This window comes from Phacochoerus africanus, chromosome 6 (assembly GCF_016906955.1).
Source record: "Phacochoerus africanus isolate WHEZ1 chromosome 6, ROS_Pafr_v1, whole genome shotgun sequence".
In the NCBI taxonomy this organism is placed as follows: domain Eukaryota; kingdom Metazoa; phylum Chordata; class Mammalia; order Artiodactyla; family Suidae; genus Phacochoerus; species Phacochoerus africanus.
The window spans coordinates 98734150-98755975 of record NC_062549.1 but is presented as its reverse complement, the minus strand read 5'-3'; the positions used below and the strand labels follow the sequence as shown (position 1 = coordinate 98755975).

The window sequence follows — 21826 nt, the reverse complement described above, 5'->3', positions numbered from 1 at the left end:
TGTTGGTCAACTGACTTCAGTGTAGCAGGTGTGTTACTGTAGCAGTGTATAGTGGGACAATTAGGTGTGATAGTTGGGGATCCAATAAAGCTAAGAACACATTTAAAAAATTGGCTGTTTTCGACAATTAGCTTAACCCTAACTTTGCTGCTCCAGAAAAACCTGATCTGGGTTAGTTTGTGGACGTTTATTTGGTTTATATTAAACAGGGTAGGCACATTTCTACCATAGCATTCATACTTTCTCTATTAGTGCTTGCTACTGGCGAGCTCATGGATAATGTATGTTTTTAGAATATGGCTGCTGAAACTGCAAGAGGCAAACAGACAAGTTTTAAGTCTTCCTTTTGTAGAGCACAGGAAACAGTCAAGTCTGAAATCAGATCCCAGATTTCTCACTAAAAACACAGTTTCTTTCACACTACCAAAAGTTCTAGGAAGTGTGCTCAACTCTTAAGTAACATCTACTGAAATGATGTCAAAATCAGTGCCTAAACATTTTCTGCTATTTAAATAAAAATTAGAAGCCATGAACGAGTCTAGATGCTGAACAATGTTTTATTTATGCTACCCAAAATGTCAGACTTTTAGCCTTTTTTGTCTTGTAAAAATGCTAAAAAAAAGTAAGCACCAATTTTTAATTGCACATTATATATTATTATGTTAATACACTATATCAAAGTACTGAATAACATTGTTTTAACAACATAATGACAAACACAGGCAGTTAAATTATATGGTTTTAACATAAGTAAAAAATGAATTCCTATCAAAATTTAATACCAAAATAAACATTATTTACTTCAAAAAATGGCTTAAGAGGGCCTTAAAAGTTAATATAAGTTTAAAGGAAATGTCCACCAAATGGAATATAGATCAAATTGAGTAGATAATTAACAGAATAAATTAAAACACTGGTTATTTTTGTTCTTACTCAAAAGTTCTCTTGAATTTGTCTCAGATAAGATTAAAGATCATCATATGATAGCTAAGAATTCATTTCAGTGTACTAACTGCTTAAGACTACCTATAAGTTTTCAGCGGTAGGGCAAACACACCTTAAAATAGTAATATAGTGTCCTTTCATTTAAATGTTGTGAAGAACTTTGCAAACATGAAGAAAATCATTTTTTTTATATATGTTCCTTTGGTTCACTAAACTTTCTTCTTTTTGGCACTGAATCTTGACTAGAAGAATCAAAGTGATGAAGAACCTATTAAAAGAAAACAACTACTCAGAATAGATACTTTCCAGTTTAAATGTTTTTAATTTTAGAGCTTTTTTACATCTGATGTTCCTTCCTTCAGTTCTTCCTTATTTCCTCTCTTCTTTCTTCAAAAAAATTAAACCTAGCATACTATTTCCCCCTAAGATAGGATAGCTGGGTTCTTTAAAAGTAGGGTAACTTTTATTATTGACATATTTATATATTTTGATGGCTGCTGAAAGTATATCCTTCTAAGTGTAAGGTTTTCATTAGAGGTGCTGGAGTAGTTAGAAAGATAGACATTATGTCCTCAAAATAGTAAAATATTTTTGGGTAGGATGAGAGGGGAAAGATTAAAAAATAACCTAAGAATAGAGAAACATTCCACTTTGGCATCATGTTTTGCTTCTGTATCACTGGTGCTCAGCAGTGCCTGATAAATATTAGACATTCAATGCACCCTTGAATGAATGGGAGGATGACTTAGGAAAATTGCTAACAAAATTCTGAGTTATTGAACTTTTATTTTTCTGGTAAAAACTAGTGAAAAAATTGGAATATGATTTTGTAGAAGAAAATCAAGGCTTAATACACTAGGGAAAAATAATATATTAATGAAACCTCAAGTTATTCCATCCCCCCCTTTTTGGGGCCACACCTGCAGCATGTGGAAGGTCTACGGCTAAAGACTCAACTGCTCCACAGCAGCGACCAGAGCCATAGCAGTGACACCACTGGATCCTTAACCTGCTGTTCCACCAGGGAACTCCATCATTCCCTTCTTAAGATATGTAAATTGAAAACAGGATTAACCAACTATATTTTTGAGATTACCTCTTTAACACTGAATTTTAAAAAACAGTCCTAATTTTTCAGTTATCTAATTTTAACCTACAAATAATACTAAAAATTCTGGCTTAAAAATATTAGTATCTATCTCAGAAGTGACAAATACAATTATCTGATTTGGTAAAATAAGGTTCCAAATATAAGATAACTGTTACAGGATTTAGGTCAGGAAAATTTTCTTTCTCCTAAGGTGGTAGGAGGAGATACTGTATTTTTAGACATGTGGTTTTGGTTATCTTATCTTGTTTCTACTTTAGTTATGATCTCTAGAAAGCTCAGATCAAATCTGTGGCTCAATTTTAATTCTATATAAATAAAATTGCCTGAATATTCTTGTACTCTCATTTTCTCACTCATTCTATTCATATTTTTGTTGATATTGACTTTTACTTTATAAATTCCTCTAACCACCTCAAAGCATTCATGGAATACAACAGTAAATGTTTACAGGGAAAAATTAATAAGCACATAGCATATTTTGGAGTTCTCGTCGTGGCACAACAGAAACAAATCCGACTAGGAACCATGAGGTTGCAGGTTCAATCCCTGGCCTCGCTCAGTGGGTTAAGGATCTAGTGTTGCCATGAGCTGTGTAGGTGGCAGCCATGACTCGGATCTGGCATTGCTGTGGCTGTGGTGTAAGCCGACAGCTGTAGCTCTGATTCGATCCCTAGCCTGGGAACCTCCATATGCTGCGGGTGTGGCCCTAAAAACCAAAAAAAGAAAAAAAAAAACCCAATAGCATATTTTATTTTAAAATTACCCCATTTTTTAGAATCAAATATATTTAAACAAAACTTAGATATCAGAGCTCTGAGGTATATCCAGGAATATCATATTTATCATTAAATTGAATCTATAATCTGAAACTTGCCATTTTATTCAGCATATATATATATTACTATAAGACAGTGTCTTCAGAGTTCCCACTTGGGCACAACAGGATCAGCAGCTTCTTGGGAGTACTGGTTGCAGGTTCAATCCCTAGCCCAGCCCAGTGAAAGATCCAGCATTGCTGCAGCTGCAGCTTAGGTCGCAACTATGACTTAGATCTGATCTCTGATTCCTGGCACAGGACAACTCTACATATATGCCATAGGGCGGCCAAAAAAGGAAAAAAAAAAAAAGGACTTACTGTTTTCCCAGATTCAAGCTGACTTCTCTTCCGACTTTCCTTAGATTTTATTTGTTGATTTCCATTAGCCTCCACAAAGACAGAATAATTACAAATTGGTTATTTCTCAAAGAACAACCAACATAATTTTTCAATTATAGGCAACTATATGCAGTTAAAAAAAAACTTTACTGAGATATAATTCAGATACCATATAATTCATCCATTTATTTTATTTTTATTTAATTTTCGCTGTGCCTGCAGTATGTGGAAGTTCCTTAGCCAGGGTTTGAACTCACACCACAGCAGTGATCCAAGCTGTTGCAGTGCCAACACCAGATCCTAACCCACTGAATCACAAAGGAACTCCTGATTCATTTAAAAGTGTACAAAATTCTGGAGTTTCCGTCATGGCTCAGTAGTTAACAAATCCGACTAGGAACCATGAGGTTGAGGGTTCGATCCCTGCCCTTGCTCAGTGGGTTAAGGATCCGGTGTTGCCGTGAGCTGTGGTATGGGTTGCAGAGGCGGCTCGGATCCCGAGTTGCTGTGGCTCTGGCGTAGGCTGGCAGCTACAGCTCCGATTCGACCCCTAGCCTGCGAATCTCCATGTGCCGTGGGAGCGGCCTGAGAAATGGCAAAAAGACAAAAATAAGTAATAAATAAGTAAATAAAAGTGTACAAAATTCAATGATTTTAAGTATATTTAAGGAGTTGTGCAAATATAACCACAGTCAATTTTAGAACACTTTCATCCTCCAAAAAGAAATTCTGTACCATTATATCTATCACTCCCCTATACCAACCTCTCACCAGCAAGATTTTTTGTTTCTACAGATACTCCTATTCTGGACTTTCACATAAATGGTACCATGTAATATGATTTGTGTGTGTGTGTGTGTGTGTGTGTGTGTGTGTGTGTGTGTCTGGCTTCTTTCACTTAGCATGTTTTTAGGATTCATCCAAGCTGTAGTCTGTACTGATACTTAATTCCTTTTTATGGCTGAATGATAATCATCTACTGTATGGATATACTATCTTTTATTTATCCATTCATTTGTTAGAGATAGCAGTTTTTTCCACTTTTTGCCTATTGTGAATAATGCCATATATGCAGTTTTTAAAATGAATACTGGGTGGCAAATTACTAGCTGTCATAGTACAATCCTCTGAAAGTACATACTTATTTTCTGATGCTTGAAATATACTTTTTTTGGTTGATTTTTTAAATTAAAGTATAGTTTATTTATGATGTTGTGCCAATTTCCATTGTACAGCAAACTGACCCAGTCTCATATATATATATATATATACACACACACAAACATCCATCCATATATATATATATATACATATATATATATATAAAATTCCCTTTCTTATATTATTGTCCCTCATGGTCTATCCCAAGAGATGGGATATGGTTTCTTGTGCTGTACAGGAGGACCTCAATGCTTATCCATTCTAAATGTAACAGTTTGCATTGAAATGTACTTTTCAATGACAACTTCCTTAGTATATAGATTATTAAATATTTTCATTTCTTGCCCTTTTCCAATCATAATTCAGTTTACATTCTCAAAATCAGGAGTACTTTGGTGGAGCAAAGGATAGTAAAGGATACTCATCCTAAATAGAAGCTACCTAGGAAGGACATTTTGCTGCTAGAGGTAGTAATTTTTGGAATTCTGTTATCTCTTGTTTTCTTTAGGATACTAGTTTGAATTCTGCCTTTGGTCAATTCTAACTTTCCATTGAGAATGTGGCAAAAAAGGACACCTAAAAATGGCACTATCATCTGTGGTGTGTTGGTAAATGTTTAATAACTAGTTCTCTGGGAGAAACAAATACTGAGTTGAGGCATTTGCTGATTTCCATGCTATGAATACTCTCATCATGTCCAATTTCAAGCAACCAACATGATGTCACTGAATGAAGATTTGAAAAGAAACACTCTAGCATACCACTAACAGTGTGCTATTTGTTTCCTAACTTTGTATATACTATTTTAAACATTTTACAGAATGCTTTTTCTTCATCTCTGGAACCTCTGAGAGTAACTTAAAGGTCTAACATAAAGGATAAATTTTTATTTAGTACAATTCAAACCAAAAACTAAAATAAAGCAGTGCTTTTATTTTTTCTTAAAAATATGAGATTCACTTTGTGCAAGATATATACATACAGATATATATGTGTGTTATATGTGTGTGTATATACGTGTGTGTGTGTGTTTATCAGTAATTTTTAATGTCTTCCTAACAAGATAATCCATTAACAAGATAGAACATGAAACATTTTGGCATTCTAGGAAATTTCCTTGGGAGTCTGGATGATAGTGTCACTCTTCAAAGCCTTTCCTGGGTTCCGCTCTCCTCCAGGAAAATTAACCATTCTTTCCTCTTTGTGCCAATTAGACCTCTATTGCAGCCCTATATCACTACCTGTTGACCTCCAATTGCTAGACTTAAGAGCAGGAAGTATCACTCATATTATTATCTCCAGCACCTAATAAAGTACCTGACATATAGTATATGCTTACTAAATGTTGGGTCAATAAATGAAGTATTAAAAGCAAAATAAACTCGGAGTTCCCATCATGGCTCAGTGGAAATGAACCCAATCAGTATCCATGAGGACACGAGTTCAATCCCTGGCCTTGCTCAGTGGGTTAAGAATTGGGCATTGCCATGAGCTGTGGTGTAGGTCGAAGACATGGCTAGGATCCTGTGTTGTTGTAGCTGTCGTGTAGGCCTGCAGCTAAGGCTCCAATTCTACCCCTAGCCTGGGAACTTACATATGCTGCAGGTGCGGCCCTAAAAAAAAAAAAAAAAAAGGCAAAATAAATTCAAATATGGGGGGTATTACAAAGTTAGAATGGAAAACAAATTTAAAGAGATGCTTTTACCATTTTATTCTGAAAGATTTTTCCACTTCTGGTTTTGCTTTCAGACACATCAAGCTCAGATGTTTTACTGACTAACTGCTCAACCTAGAAAAGAAAATAATATAATAAAAGTTTTTCATAACAAAATAATGGAGTTCAAAAATTCAGTTACATAAAATTTAAGATCTTGCAACAATGAATTAATGAACACCATTAATTTTGCATTGGTTTTTACTGTCATAAGAAGTGCAAAGTTTAAGACATGAAACTGACACTGTATACAATTGACCATTCACTGAACTCAGAAAGTCCCAAATTATCACTAGACACCACTCTTCCAAAAGATAAGAACTTCAGCCCACTCCCACTGGAGAAGTGCTGTGCAGAGGAAGGCAGACAATCATCAGTCCCATTATTTTCATTTATTTAAATGTTATTTCAGGATTTTACTGTATATGGAAAACAAAATTAAACGTGTTCTACTCCAAGGCAACAGAAATGTATTATATACTCCATTTATAAATACAAAGTTAATATTTCCTACAGATGTGACAGCTTGTTGTGTGACAATGTCTAATTCAGGGCTCTCAAACAACAGTAAGATCTAAGGGTCCTTAGAACCATCGCACATTTTTGAGAAAGTGGCCTATTTTTATCATTTGCCTTAAAGAAAACCTTCAAAGTAAGGCAGTATTATATGCTCCATCTGTAAATACAAAATTAATATTTGAAGTTAATAACTGCTTAAGATTCTATTTAGTTCTGAAATTCTAAGATTCTAGGAACAGTATTTAGATATATTACTAAACGAATCAACCAGTAACATACTAAAAATTTCTCAACATATAGTTCCCAGATTTTAATAAGCATTCTTAATACCTAATTTTCTTCTAAAAGACCTAGAATATACGAAAATCTGATAATTATCTAAATATAAAAGCAGTTGTCTTTGGAAAAAAAATCAAATTAAAAGTGAGACAGAACTGGAGTTCCCGTCGTGGCGCAGTGGTTAACAAATCTGACTAGGAACCATGAGGTTGCGGGCTCTATCCCTGGCCTTGCTCAGTGGGTTAAGGACCCGGCGTTGCCATGAGCTGTGGTGTAGGTTGCAGACGCGGCTCAGATCCTGCGTTGCTGTGGCTCTGGTGTAGGCCGGTGGCTACAGCTCCAATTCAACTCCTAGCCTGGTAACCTCCATATGCCACTGGAGCGGCCCAAAAAATGGCAAAAAGACAAAAAAAAAAGTGAGACAGAACTATCAAGTTTATACCTGAGAATGAGAAATTGAAAGCTCTGGACTTTCTTTAGACCTCATAATTTCATCTTCCTCACAAACTAAATTTGGCTCTGTTAAAAAAGAAAAAAAAAGTTAAAGTGGTATAACATTGAATCGGAAGTGAATTAATTTACATTTTCATTAACTTCTTACCTCCAAGTTCAGAAGATCCAAGTTTTTTTTTCTGCTCTTCCATTTTAGTTTCAATGTCAAAATCATCCTACATAATTGGGAAAAAATGGACACATTTCAAAATAAAACACTGGGTAGAAGTATTTATGAACAAATTTGTTTTATGTGAAGGTTAAATATAACACTACAATGACTTTGTGCTTGCTAGAAATAAAGGGGTCCTGTAATTACTATAATAAGGCAACTTATTTATCCAAAGTATAAAATCCTACTTTTCTTTACTCTGAAGGTTTCCTTTAAGGCAAATGATAAAAATCAACAACTTTCTCAAAAATGTATGATGGTTCTAAAAATTCTTAGCTCTTACTATTGTTTGAGAGCACTGAATTAGACATGGTCACACAACAAGCTATAGCATCTGTAGCCCTGGAATTTCTGTATAGATGTTAGCATACACTCTGAATGAGCCCCAACCTGCTTCAGGAAGTTAAAGCTCAGACATGGTATGGAAGAAATAGCAAAGGTTTAATGTCTACTTTATAATTTTTATTTCCTTTGTGACTTAAGTCAAAGAGCTTTAAATATGTTAAAGACTGCTACATAAATCCCAGCCATATTGTTTATAAAGCAAGACTGAGATTTAGGTTTTAGGAAAAAGATTCCTTCTTTTTTGACCAAACTGGATGAAAACTGAATTTTCTATTTGTAAAGATGTGGTCACAGAGCCTAAATCAGAAGCATCAGTCTCTGTACGTAAGAACTGTGGTCATAACTTAGAATAAAATGAATAAAAGAGAAAACAACAAAACGAGATTAAATGATGGTCATGTTAATGATGACAGATATTGTGGGCGTGAGGCTATGAATTCAATCATCCATTCATTCAACTAATACCAAGAATGCATTTTGCAAATCTAAGGCACAGGAATACAAAGATGAATAAGACACTCTTCCTGCCTTCCAGGAACTTCCAGACTGATTCAGGACACTGTCTTTCCAGGCCCTGATGAAATTCAAGCATAGGTTTAGATTAGCACTTATTAGAGATGTTGTAGAAAAGATTCCTACATTAGTCAGGGGATTAGAGTAGTTCAGTGGTTTTCAAATTATGCTCCAGACCAAGGGGTTTCCCTAGAGTCTACTTAGAGGGTAGGTGGGGTGGCCAGTGGCTGGGCCTCCAGGACCATTTCCTACTTCACTCATCATAGAGGTCGAATCAGAGCTACTGCTGCCAGCCTACGCCACAGCCACAGCAATGCAGGATCCTTAACCCACTGAGTGAGGCTAGGGATCGAACTCGCAACCTCATGGATACTAATTGGATTCGTTTCTGCTGCACCACAACGGGAGCTCCAGGTAAAAAGTTTTAAAACTCCAAGCCTATGTCTTCTTTATAGTTCCTTCCAAACTTGAGTTTATGATTATAAGTATTTATAGCTATTAAAGTCCTCAGAATTGTCTTTTTTTTTGTTGTTGTTGTTGTTGTTGCTATTTCTTGGGCCGCTCCCGCGGCATATGGAGGTTCCCAGGCTAGGGGTCCAATCGGAGCTGTAGCCACCGGCCTACGCCAGAGCCACAGCAACGCGGGATCCGAGCCGCGTCTGCAACCTACACCACAGCTCACGGCAACGCCGGATCATTAACCCACTGAGCAAGGGCAGGGACCGAACCCGCAACCTCATGGTTCCTAGTCGGATTCGTTAACCACTGCGCCACGACGGGAACTCCTAAAGTCCTCAGAATTGAATCAAATATTCATTACTATTGTACTTCATAACTCTGTAAATATACTTACATTTATATAATGCTCCTGTTCATCTTCTAAATCATCTTTGTCCATGAGAATTTTTTGCAGTGGTGTTTTTATTTGTTTTGGTGATAATATACCTGAATCAATATTTTCCATTCGTTCTTTCTCAGTGGTCACTTTTACTTTGAAAGTGTGAAAAGGTGTTGGGACTTCTCCCACATTTAGGTACATAGGCTCCCCTTCAAATATTACTCCTTCACAATCTCCATCCTTAAAACCAGGAGGCTGGTAATCTGGGGGTGTAACTGCAGAAAAGTAAGTATAAACTGTGCTGCTCACAAAATTGAAGAAAATACATTAATTTTTATTATTATAAAATATATGCAGATTAAAGAAACTTCAAATAGTACAAAAGGGCATATATTAAAAAGTAAAAATCACTCTCCTACATCTCCAAGTTCCTATTTTATTCCTTAAAGGTAACTGTTTTCCCTACACCTGACTGGCTGTGTGACCCTGAAGAAACTATTTGTCATTCTTGGTTTGGTTTCCTTATCTGTTAAATGGAGAAAATATTAGTACCTACCTCAGAGAGTCATTGTGGTATTAATGTCTATAAAATGCTCAGAACAGAAATAGCACAATATAAGTATTCAATAAATATTAGCTATTATTGTTGCTGCTTTATGTTCTTCTAAAGATACTATGTATGTAAAATATATATATCATATACATGTATCTGTCCTTAAAAAACACAAATGAGGTCATACTCTTCTGTATCTAGCTGTTTTTAACAGCACTTTTTAAATGTTTTTAATATTTTTTGTAACTTGATTTATCAGTACACTCTTTTAAATAGATTGCTCAGCATTCTATTATATAGATGCACCATAATTTATTTATTCAATCCCCCAATTCAGGATACTCAAGGTTGTTTCCAGTTTGTTCCTGGTTTAACCAAAGCAATAATGAAAATTCTCATAAACACATAACCTTGTATATTTATCTAAGTATATTCCCAAGATACTTTTCTAACTATAGAATTTCTGGATTAAAGAGAACATGCACTTGAAATTTTGATACTGTCAAACTGTCCTCCTAAAATGTTTCATGGCACCTACATACATTTCCTCAAGAGTATACAAAAGTGCTTGCTTCCCCCCACACCCTTGCCAATGATCAGTTTACAAGTTCTACTGATCTGGTAAGTGAAAAATGGTATCTCATTGCTTCATTTCTTCTTTTCTTTTCTTTGGCCACTCTCGAGGCATGTGGAAGTTCCTGGGACAAGATTTGATTCTGTGCCAGCCCCCAAGCCACTGCAGTGACAACACTGGATCCTTAACCCATTGAGCCACACAAGAACTCCTGCTTCATTTCTGGAGTTCCTGTCGTGGTGCAGTGGTTAACAAATCCGACCAGGAACCATAAGGTTGCGGGTTCGATCCCTGGCCTTGCTCAGTGGGTTAATGATCCGGTGTTGCCAGTGAGCTGTCGCAGACATGGCTCAGATTGGATCCCATGTTGCTGTGGCTATGGTGTAGGCCAGAGGAGGCTACAGCTCCAATTCGACCCCTAGGCCTGGGAACTCCATACGCCGCAGGAGCGGGAGTGGCCCTAGAAAAGGCAAAAAGACAAAAAGACAAAAAAAAAAGAAAGAAAAGAACTCCTCCTTCATTTCTTTAATTATGAATGAAGTTTAGTTTCACATGGTCATATTCATATTACTAGAGAATTTGTGTATATTTTTCAGATACTGATAATAAATGTAAACTTTATAATTTCAAAAATATATATAACAATTTGGGATGGAAACCAACTGGTTGAATAAATAAGAAAATATACAAGTACCAACAGAAACAGGGTGAACTGGGAGTTCCCATCGTGGCTCAGTGGTTACGAACCCAACCAGTATCCATGAGGAAGCAGGCTCGATCTCTTGCCCTCCCTTGTTCAGTGGGTTAAGGATCCAGCATTGCTGTGAGCTGTGGTGTAGGTCATAGAGGCAGATCGGATCCAGTGTTACTGTGGCCGTGGCATAGGCCGGCAGCTGCAGTTCTGATTCCCCTAGCCTGGGAACTTCCATGATACCATGTGTATGGCCCTAAAAAGAAAGCAAAAAGGAAAGAAAAAGAAACATGATGAACCGGAAATAATACCTTCATCGTAGTAAAAAAGTTTCATGGTCAAACAAACATCATTAGGTAAAGGTCCCAGATTTTGCATTAGAATATAAATCTTGCGAATGAGGAGAATACTTGCTTTCTTTGTGTCAGCAGATGACATACTAGATTCACTGCTTTGGTTTTTACTAGAAGAGAATCACAATTAATTTCTCTTATGACAAGCATGGCTTCTAATACTGTAACTTCACATTTTACTACTTGAGATTCTTATTCCTATTAAAGCATTAAGTTGTTAAATTAAAAGTTATAATACGTTTTAATGCCACTATTAAGAAAATTTAATATCACTAATATCTGTTATATTATCATTATTATAAACTAATTTACTTAATTAATATGCATTTAATATGTTTAAAGGAAACAAATGATGAATTTTAATTATATTTCTAATCACTCAAGCATACAATAGCTTTCCTACTCTTTGGCGTTGTTTCGTAATTAAAATAGTGTATAATTAGCCACAGAATTCTGGCTTGCAGCTGCTCTGAGGATATTTTGTTTCCTGGATGGTTAACTGAAAAGTTTAAGAATTATTCCTGAAGTTTAGCTATCTAGTACTAATATGAATAACCAGTAATCTGTAATACAAAAAGAAAACTATAGAACAATACCTTATGAAGTCCATGATGGGTCCATTACTGGTGTACTTGAATTTAAATTGGTAACATTCTGAAATTGTCTTAAATAGAAAATACTGCAGTTATGTATATGATATACAGTACTGGCTGCCAAGTAGCTATATAAAGCTTTAGTATGACTCAACATTTATTTTTTTTGCACATTAACCTCCATTCATCAATTGAAACTTTCCAGTCCTAATAGTCAGTTTCCACAGTTTGGGATTCGGGGCTTCAGCATTGGAGAGAGAGTCATTCTCCCACTCATTGCAATGTATATTTTACACATCAGAGAGAGGGAACTCATTAGCAGGCAGGAAGAGAGAGAGCTGAGTTTAGGCTAACTTAATGGCTAAGTTTAGAGCTTATAACCTTTTTACATGGTAACCACAAGCAAATCATTTAAACCTTCTAAGTCTCAGTTTTCTCAGCTAATAAAAGAAACTGAAAATAGTACCTACCTCCTTGGTGCCTATGAATATTTATCAAATGAGGTAATTCATATAGCACTTTTAATAAAATGCCTGTTAATTAAGCATTCAATTAATATTAATGTATTAGCAATGTTACTCTTTTACTAAAAGAAAAAATGTGCAATTATTAAATATCTGAAAATAAATACACATTTTTCTGAATAGTTAAGTGTCTGCACAATCAACTAATTCACAGCTTTTGCCCATATGATTTTGTCACTGTGGACATATATTAAGCATTAATTGCAGGCATGAATATCAAAGAAGAGACATCCCCAGCTCTTTTTCTTTTCTTTTCTTTTTTTTTTTTTTGTCTTTTTAGGGCCACACTTGCAGCATATGGAAGTTCCCAGGCTAGGGGATGAATCAGAGCTGTAGCCACCAGCCTACACCACAGCCATAGCAACATGGGATCCAAGTCTCGTCTGCGACCTATACTACAGCTCACAGCAACACCGGATCACTTACCCATTGAGCGAGGCCAGGGATTGAACCTGCTTCCTCATGGATGCTAGTCAAAATCATTTCCACTGAACCACAATGGGAACTCCTCAAGCTCTCTTCAAGTTTTAATGCTTTTACTGTTTTCTTTATGTCCCATTGCTCACTTAGGGATAGGGTTAGTTCTCTCTTTTTAAAAAATATGCTTTGTCATAAGTGAATGAAACACTATATTGTAACAGCTAAAGTTTAATGGTTAAGCACTCAGATCATGAACTGGCCTTCTTAGGTCCAAATTCTGGTTCTACCACTGCAACCTTAGACAAGAAACCTTGTATCTAAGTTTCCTCATCTACAACTTGGAGATGATAATGACATATTACCTCATGATGGTTATGATGGATAAAGGAGATAATGAACAGAAAGCCCCTAGAAATGAAGCCTAAGAATACTAAGCACTCAACAGATCTTTCCCCTTTGTTTCTTGTCTTCCGGATTTCTCTTTATTTTTTGTAACCTTTTCTTTCCTTTAATTGTCAGATGAACATGTAAATGTGACTGGACTGGACTGAATATTCAAAGATTAAGGATAAGAATTTTATTTTTCTGAAACTTAACCCCCTTTGTAGTTCTATAAAAAGAATATTGTGAAAAAAAATAATACTGTAAAGAATCAGAAATCAGGAGATTTAGCTTATTTATAATGCTTTGTATCTTTGTGGCCTAGGATCAGTCACATAACCTTTCTTGTAATAAGTATATTAATCTATTTAAAGATAACAATGCAAGACCTATATTAAGATCTTGGTTAACTCACAAAGTCATGGGAGTTCCCCTGCAGTGCAGCAGGTTAAGGATCTGGCATTGTCACTGCAGTGGCTTGGGTCACTGCTGTGTGCAGGCAAGGGTTCACTCCCTTGCCCAGGAACTTCTACATGTCATGCGTACGACAACAAAAAAAGTCTTTATGAGGTTCAAATGTGAAAATACACATGACAGTACCTAGATAAAAGCATAATTAAAAGTATAAGGTATTACATTTTTATGTTACTTACAGATAGTAGAAGCATGATGTTTCTTTATTATAAACATATTTACCTGAGGGTCTTCTGGATTGGTGTATACCTATTAAAATAATTTACGATTGAGTTACACAAGGCTAAGTATTCTACGAGAACTACACTGGATGTTTAGAGTAAACTATTAAAAGAACTTAGTAAAACAAAACACAAAATGACCCCCCCAAAATATCAGTTACTTTTTTCCATTGAATAGATCAGTTGTTTGTATCAAGTGACATAATCAATAAATGGTTTTAGTGTTATTTAATTAAGCAAGACCGAATTCGACAGTTTTTTTTAAAAGAACATACAATTTAAAAATACTTACAGCTAGAACAACCATCCTTAGCTGAAACATAACAAAGAACAAAAATCTTACTTTTATTTTGTAAAATATTTTTGCATGATGGTTCATTAGAATTCTTTGTCCTATTTCAACATTTATTTCTAATAAAAATAATCTTACAGAAAATAAACTTGATGCATGTAAAGCAATACCCTGGATATCTCGCTCTATTCTCCCAAATATCTATTTTTTGTTGACTTACTGAAGATTTAAATTCATGTCACTGACTTAAGCAAACAGGGGCATTATTGGCAGTTACAAGGAAAATATATGTTGTGAAATAACACATTAAACCTTACCATTGTGAGAACTGATTTTGAAAAGAGACAAAGAGAGTTTAGGGCCCTGCTCATTGAGTAAAGGGAAGAGGCTCTGGAGACCCACAGGAACAGAAAATCACAGGAAATCATTCACTCAATCTGCCAAAAATCTAAGAATCATTATTGATTTAAATCTTTTCCTTATAATAAAGAGACAATCTATAAACAAGTCCAATTAGTTCTCCCAGATATACCCTGAATCTTTTCATTTTTCTTTGCCACCATTATTTTTCACCAGCACTGCAGTGCTGCTATCAAGTGCTATTCTTCATTCCAATTTTGTTCTCCTTCTACAGTACATTCTCTAAATAGTGGTCAAAGAGATTTTTCTTTTAATTGAAAAGATAAATCAAATGATGTTACATTTCTACTCAAAACCTTCAAATGACTTTTATTTTCACTAAAATAAAATCCAGGAGTTCCCTGGTGGCTCAGTGGGTTAAGGATCTGGCACTGTCACTGCTGTGGCACAGGTCTGATCCCTGACCCGGGAACTTCCAAATGCCACAGCTGAGGACCAAAAAGAAAAACAAACAAGCAAACAAACAAAAAACAAAACAAAAAACCCACACACAAACTCTACCTACACAGCCCTGAATGCACTGGCCTTGTCTATCTTCCCAGGTTCATTTCCTGCCACTTTCCTGCACTGCTCATCACACTCCAATCATTCTGGCTTTTTGTCCCTTGAACTCTCCAAATTCCCAACTCTGCATCTGCTGCTCTGTCAGGAATATTCTCCCCAAATCAATGCCTGACTGGTTTCTTCTAATTCAAGTCTCAGCTTAAATATCACCTCCTTAGAGAAGCTCCTCAGACTACCCTACCTAAAGTTACCAACCTCTCCATTTACCACATACTCTTCCTAAAAATATTACTGGCATTTAACACTATTGGATATTATCTAATTTCCTTGTTTTACTGACTATTTTTTCACTATAGAAGGGACCCTCTTTGTTGTGCTGACCATTGTTAGCTTACTCAGCTCCTACCTAGAATATGTGCCTGGCACAGAGCAGGCACTCAATATTTAATGAGTATTAAATATTCAATGTCTTAATGAGGGAAGCTGGTGACCATGGATACAATTGTATCCTTTTTATGATTTTTTTTTGAGTCAGACTTCTCTGTATATGTTGATATAACATAACTAAGTATACAAAAAGGCTTGTCACAATTTATTTTTGAACTCTCATGAAGAGATTACTGTTATTAGTATAAACAAAATTGTAGAAGGCATATGAAACTAACGAACAAACTATTTAAAAAGACTTTTTAATTCATTAAGTTTTTGTAAGTTAACATGTGATAAATACAAATGACTGTTAACAATTAACCAAAACTGACTGGGCAAAATCTGTTAAGTATTTATTCTAATAGCTTTATTTATTTATTTATTTTGTCTTTTGTCTTTTCAGGGCTGCACCCACGGCATATGGAGGTTCCCAGGCTAGGGGTCTAATCAGAGCTGTAGCCACCAGCCTAAGCCACACCACAGCCACAGCCACGCCACATCTGAGCCATGTCTGCGACCTACACCACAGCTCACGGCAACGCCAGATCCTTAACCCACTGATCGAGGCCAGGGATCAAACCGCAACCTCATGGTTCCTAGTCGGATTTGTTTCCACTGCACCACGACAGGAACTCCTCCAATAGCTTTAAATGAGTTGAGTATCAGTCTTTAAAATATTCAGATTTTCAGTAATTTGGACTGGCACATGCCCAAGTTAGTTTAAATCAAACCTTTTACTACATGCTAATTACTGTTTTACTACATGCTAACTGCTGTTACATTTGTAGACTATAAACTATAGGAAAAAAAAGAGATACCGACTTACATATTTTTTCTGTAAAGCATCATAGCATCCTAGCATCCTAAAAAATAATCAAGGATTTTTAGACTGAATGTACCTCCAGAAAACAGTTTTTAATAAGTCTCCATATTATCTCATTACTAAATAATACACAATTTTATTATTAAAGCTCCCTTCCTATTACCTAGCTTAAATAATAAAATGAAACAAAAAATATGGCAGTGATATAAAATGCCAATGAAGTTGGAAGAAAAGGAGGATAGAAAATATCTGACATCTGTTTTTGAGGAACAATAACAGGAAAATGAAGCCTGCTCACATGGAGCATGAAATAAAGGAAAGTTTTATTGCAGTAATCCAAAGACCTGCAAAAACAGTACCCAATGTTAAAGGGGGAAATCACTAAATTGGGTTAACACTTAAAGGTATCAAAGGTCCCCAAAAATGTGATTTAAGAAAAAATTTTCTTTCATTAAGGTCTTTTACTTACCACTTCACTAACTGTGTGGATCCTGGACAATTTTTATCTTCTCTCAGAATTTTGACACAAAGATCTAAACACAAAAATAATGATATATTAACGGCAATGAACTTCCAGATGATTGGTGTTAATATAATTAAAGGAAGAAAGATTATATGAAACAATCTTTTTATCTTTACTATAAAATGGCATCATAGTGATGAGGACGCATGTTGATGGATAGAAAAAAAATTTCCACCTTAGGAGCTATATAAGAATAGAGTTCCCACTGTGGTGCAATGGGTTAAGAATCCTACTGCAGCAGCTCAGGTCACCACAGAGGCTGGGTTCATCTCCCAGCCCAGCACAGTGGGTTAAAGGATCTGGCATTGCCACAGCTGCAGTTGCAGCTGTGGCTCACATTCGATCTCTGGCCTAAGAACTTCCATATGCCTCAGGTGGGGCCATAAAACAAAAACAAGAAAGGCTATAGGACACTTCAAGTTAGATATCATACTTTCATGCCATTGTTATCCAAGAATCTTAGAATATTTGCTATGGACCCTTATTCCAGTAAAATACTTATAAAGGTTAAGAAGGTAATGAGCTATTAGATAGTGTACTGCAAGGGAACAACAAGTAAAACAGTGGAAAACACTGAGATCTCTCAGTCTCAGGCTCCTTATCTGGAAAACAGGGATAATACTGAACTCAGAGGCCTGTGAAATGAATGAATAAGATACCATACATGACATAGTGCTTAATATATTGCCAAAAGAGTTGGTGCATAACATTAGGTATATACTATGTTCTAGGCAATAAGTTATTATTGAAGTATAAACTGGCTGTATTACTTTTACTTCTTCAAAATAATGTAAGAACATACACTACCATTGTATGAGGCTATAAGTAATGTTTTTACTTATTAACTTCATTATTATAAGAGTAATGCCAAGTAATATTATACTTGAGAGATTGAGGGAAATTTTTATGATTAAATGCTTTCAAAAATATTGAATATACACTTAAAAATCACTTAAATGTCCACACAAAAACTTGTACATAAATTTGGCATTATTTATAATAGTCAAAAGTGGAAACCACCTAAATGTTCATCGACTAATGAGTGGATAAAAAAATTGTAGTATAGCCATACAAAGAAATATTACTCAGCAACAAAAAAGAATGAAGTACTAATCCTTGCTACAATATGGATGAAACATTATGGCAAGTGAAAGAAGCCAGTCACAAAAGACCACATATTGTATGATTTCATTATTTGAAATGTCTACAATAGGGAAATCTGTACAGACAGAAACCAGATTGGTGGTTGCCTAGGACTGGGAAGTGGGGGGAGTAGAGAGTGACTTAAGGGTTTGGGGTTTCCTTTTGAGGTGATGAAATGTTCTAAAACTAACTGTGGTGATGGTTACACACCTCTTTGAATATACCAAAAATCAATGTATTGTGTATTCTAAATGACTGAATTGTTAGGTATGCAAAATATAACTCAATAAAACTGTTATTAAAAAAAACTCTGTCAAAAGTTACTGTTTTAGAGCAAGCCAAAAATAAAAATAACATGTTTAGAGAAATAAACATATTACCGTCTAGGTATCTTGTTCCATAAGCACATTCTGGAAATATTCCTCGCAAATACGTGATGCAGGATACTGAAACTGCTAGGAGCCTCTTCACTAACACTAAAGACTGCTGCTCAGTTGATATCTTATTGGGAAATACCAAAGCACTCTAAATTCAAGGGAGATTAAAACATTTCATTTAGATTTACTAAAAATACAGTCTTCTGGAACTTAAATTAGATCTATTTTTTTTTTTTTGCATAAGAAAGCACAGTACTTTCCCAAATAATTCTTAACCACAGTAGTTAGTAATTCCCAGAAAATCAGGATGGCTTCCAAAACGTGAGGGTGTTTCCAGGGTGGTAGCCTAAAGGTAACACGCAAAAAGTGCTTAAGTGTTAGAAATCCCCTTGCAGGTAACTGTAACTGCATAATACAAGGATATATAACATTGAAATTCTCTTTAGTTACTAACTAGGTTTAACAGATAACTGTAATTATAACCTTTGTGCTGCATAAAAATTCATTTTTTAGGAGTGACTGCTGTGAATTATAATTTCATCAAAGCAACATAATAGCACTGATTGATATCTAAAGTAAAGCAAACTTGAACCAGCAATTTACAGCAAACATAGAGCACCCAACAGAATTTTTTATTAATTCAAATTAGTTTAGCAAATGTTTTCATTTCTTAAAATATGGAGTTTACTGATATCATTAAACCTTCAGAGATGACTCTAACTTTCAAACATAAAAATAATTGAGGAGTTCCCGTTGTGGTGCAGTGGTTAACAAATCTGACTAGGAACCATGAGGTTGTGGGTTCGATCCCTGGCCTTGCTCAGTGGGTTAAGGATCTGGCGTTGCCGTGAGCTGTGGTATAGGTCGCAGACGTGGCTTGGATCCCGCGTTGCTATGGCTCTGGTATAGGCTGATGGCTACAGCTCCAATTAGACCCCTAGCCTGCGAACCTCCATATGTCGCAGGAAGAAGCCCTAGAAAAGGCAAAAAGACAAAAAAAAGTAATAATTAAAAAAAAGAGACTTCAAGAAACAACTAAATTAGCTAAATTAAAATTAAAATATAAGAAATCATACCATGGATGTTCTCTGCAATTGTGCAGTGGCCATCTTCTGATATTTTCTTTAATTCAACCTTGTGACACAAATACAAGCTTTAACTTCAGATCTTATTTTTATCTCTAATCTGGTTTATTATATGTAAAGTCAGAATTTTATGTGAATAAATGACAAGGTTTGTTTGTTTGTTTTACTTAAAATGGAATTTTCAAAAACAGATTCACTTTGCTCCAAAGCTCTTTTGAGTCAAGTGCTAATTTTAAGCCTAGCAAGACCAGCAAGCCTCACATAAAATGGTTATTAAGAGAGCTCTTTAAATGACCTTTTTAAAAAAGCATAATTTATTTTTCTTCACAGTATTTAAACATTAACAACATTGCACAAGTGGGTAATGAAAAACTGGCTCTGCCAAATTCTTTAAAATAATCTTTTAATTTTTGTTTTAAATTTGTAGTTTCAAAATGACCAAATCAGGTTAACGTTTCTTCACTGAACTTGAACATGGCTCTGGATGTGACATAATGTCCTATTCTGTGGAACACCATAAAAGAGCAACAGAAAATATCCTGGACTTTTGCGGTTGATTCTGATTTCTTGGTTCTTTGATATTCTGATGTACATCTCAATTTTTTTTTTGGTTCCAATTTCATTTTTCTTAACCAGACGATTCATCTAGAAGAATTCACAGAAGCATCTCTTTATCATAAACATTTAAATTTATCCTGAAAAAGCCTGGACTACATGCTAGAGTTACTCTACACTCAAGAACCTCCTGTGAAAAATAAGTAGCTATGCATTTTCCGCCCGAAGAGTTCACCATTCAGAACTTAAAAAAACTTAAAAGTAGGTGGAGGCAACAGAAAAAGACATTAAAAAGCAAAAAAAGAAAGAAAAGAAAGAAAGAAAAGAAAAAAAAGAGAAAATAAAGCAAAAAGGAAACAAACATGTAATACCTAACGCCTGAGGGTCCCCCGGCGGCGACCAGGAGAACTGCTTTGCCTAATGCGCATGCTCCTTCCATCAACCGTTGCCTGTGGAGGAGCGACAGTAGCCCTTTGACCCCTGGGGCCAGGTCACGTTTCCCCGCCAAGAGCCGCGCAAGGGGCTCTGGGAAACCCGAGAGCCTGAAAGCGGCTTCTGGCGTAGAAAAGCCACATGCCTTCCCAGTATGTATGTAGCCTTCCTATAGGGACCAAAGCATTCTTAATCACCATTTAATTAATTTCTGATTGTTTTCTAATTTTTGATTCTGTTATTGGATCTACCATATGTTGCATTCCCAAGCTTACAGCCTCCTATGTTTTCAAAAAACCGGCTGCTCTAGCAGTCTCCTACTTAGATGTTTCTGCTGTGCTATGTTCGTGGGGACAGCGATAGCTTGAATGTAATTAATTCTCATTTAGAGGCAAAATAATAACGTCAGAGCTCGTAGGTTAGAGATTGGCTAGTAATACAAACTTGGTATTTTCCACATTGTTTATATCCAAATAAATTGTTAATAGTATAGACATTAATTACTCGTTAATTTTGATAATTACCAGTTAGAAAACAGCCACCCAAGATATGAAAAGATTTTCCCAGAGTCAATTAGGAGAAGAATGAAGACTAGAACTGTTGTCAGGGTCAAAGATATTGCTTTATATTGCACTCACACTTAAAGTTTTGTACAAAAATTAAACAGAAACCTCAATTAAAATTAAACAGAGAGGTGTTCTCGTCGTGGCGCAGTGGTTAACGAATCCGACTAGGAACCATGAGGTTGAGGGTTCGAGCCCTGACCTTGCTCAGTGGGTTAACTATCCGGCGTTGCCGTGAGCTGTGGTGTAGGTCGGCAACGCGGCTCGGATCCCGCGTGGCTGTGGCTTTCGTGTAGGCCTGCGGTTATAGCTCTGATACGACCCCTAGCCTGGGAACCTACATATGCCACAGGAGCAGACCAAGAAATGGCAAAAAGACCAAAAAAAAAAAAAAATTAAACAGAGAGATAGAATCCAGGGGAATTCTCATGCTCTGGGGGATAGCAGAGCCCAACAGGAAGGACTCTTCTTTCTTGGCAAGGACTCAGCCAATGAAAAACCACAGTCTCTTTGTTTATTCTAGCCCTCCCAACTTCCTTTTCCTCTTTATAAAAGCATTTTCCTTCCTGTGCCCTGCAAGGACTTGCACATGGCTGGCCACAGTTGCAGACCTCAAATTGAAATTTTCTGCTAATCCCAAATAAATCCATT

The 21826-nt window shown here is 35.9% G+C and overlaps 1 protein-coding gene across 1 annotated transcript; it reads right to left on the bottom strand.

The window, feature by feature from the left end:
- Positions 1-541: 541 nt before the first annotated feature.
- Positions 542-20971, bottom strand: HORMAD1 (HORMA domain containing 1). The gene is made up of 15 exons (XM_047784733.1): positions 20552-20971; positions 19617-19674; positions 18544-18688; positions 16967-17030; positions 16501-16537; positions 14322-14342; positions 14031-14057; positions 12013-12080; positions 11375-11526; positions 9261-9520; positions 7487-7553; positions 7328-7404; positions 6079-6162; positions 3192-3260; positions 542-1213 (listed from the first exon to the last, which is right to left on the bottom strand). Exons 2-15 carry the CDS (start codon positions 19647-19649, stop codon positions 1133-1135), a joined length of 1185 nt encoding a protein of 394 aa, XP_047640689.1. The 5' UTR covers positions 19650-19674; positions 20552-20971; the 3' UTR covers positions 542-1132.
- Between the last annotated feature and the right edge of the window lie 855 nt (positions 20972-21826).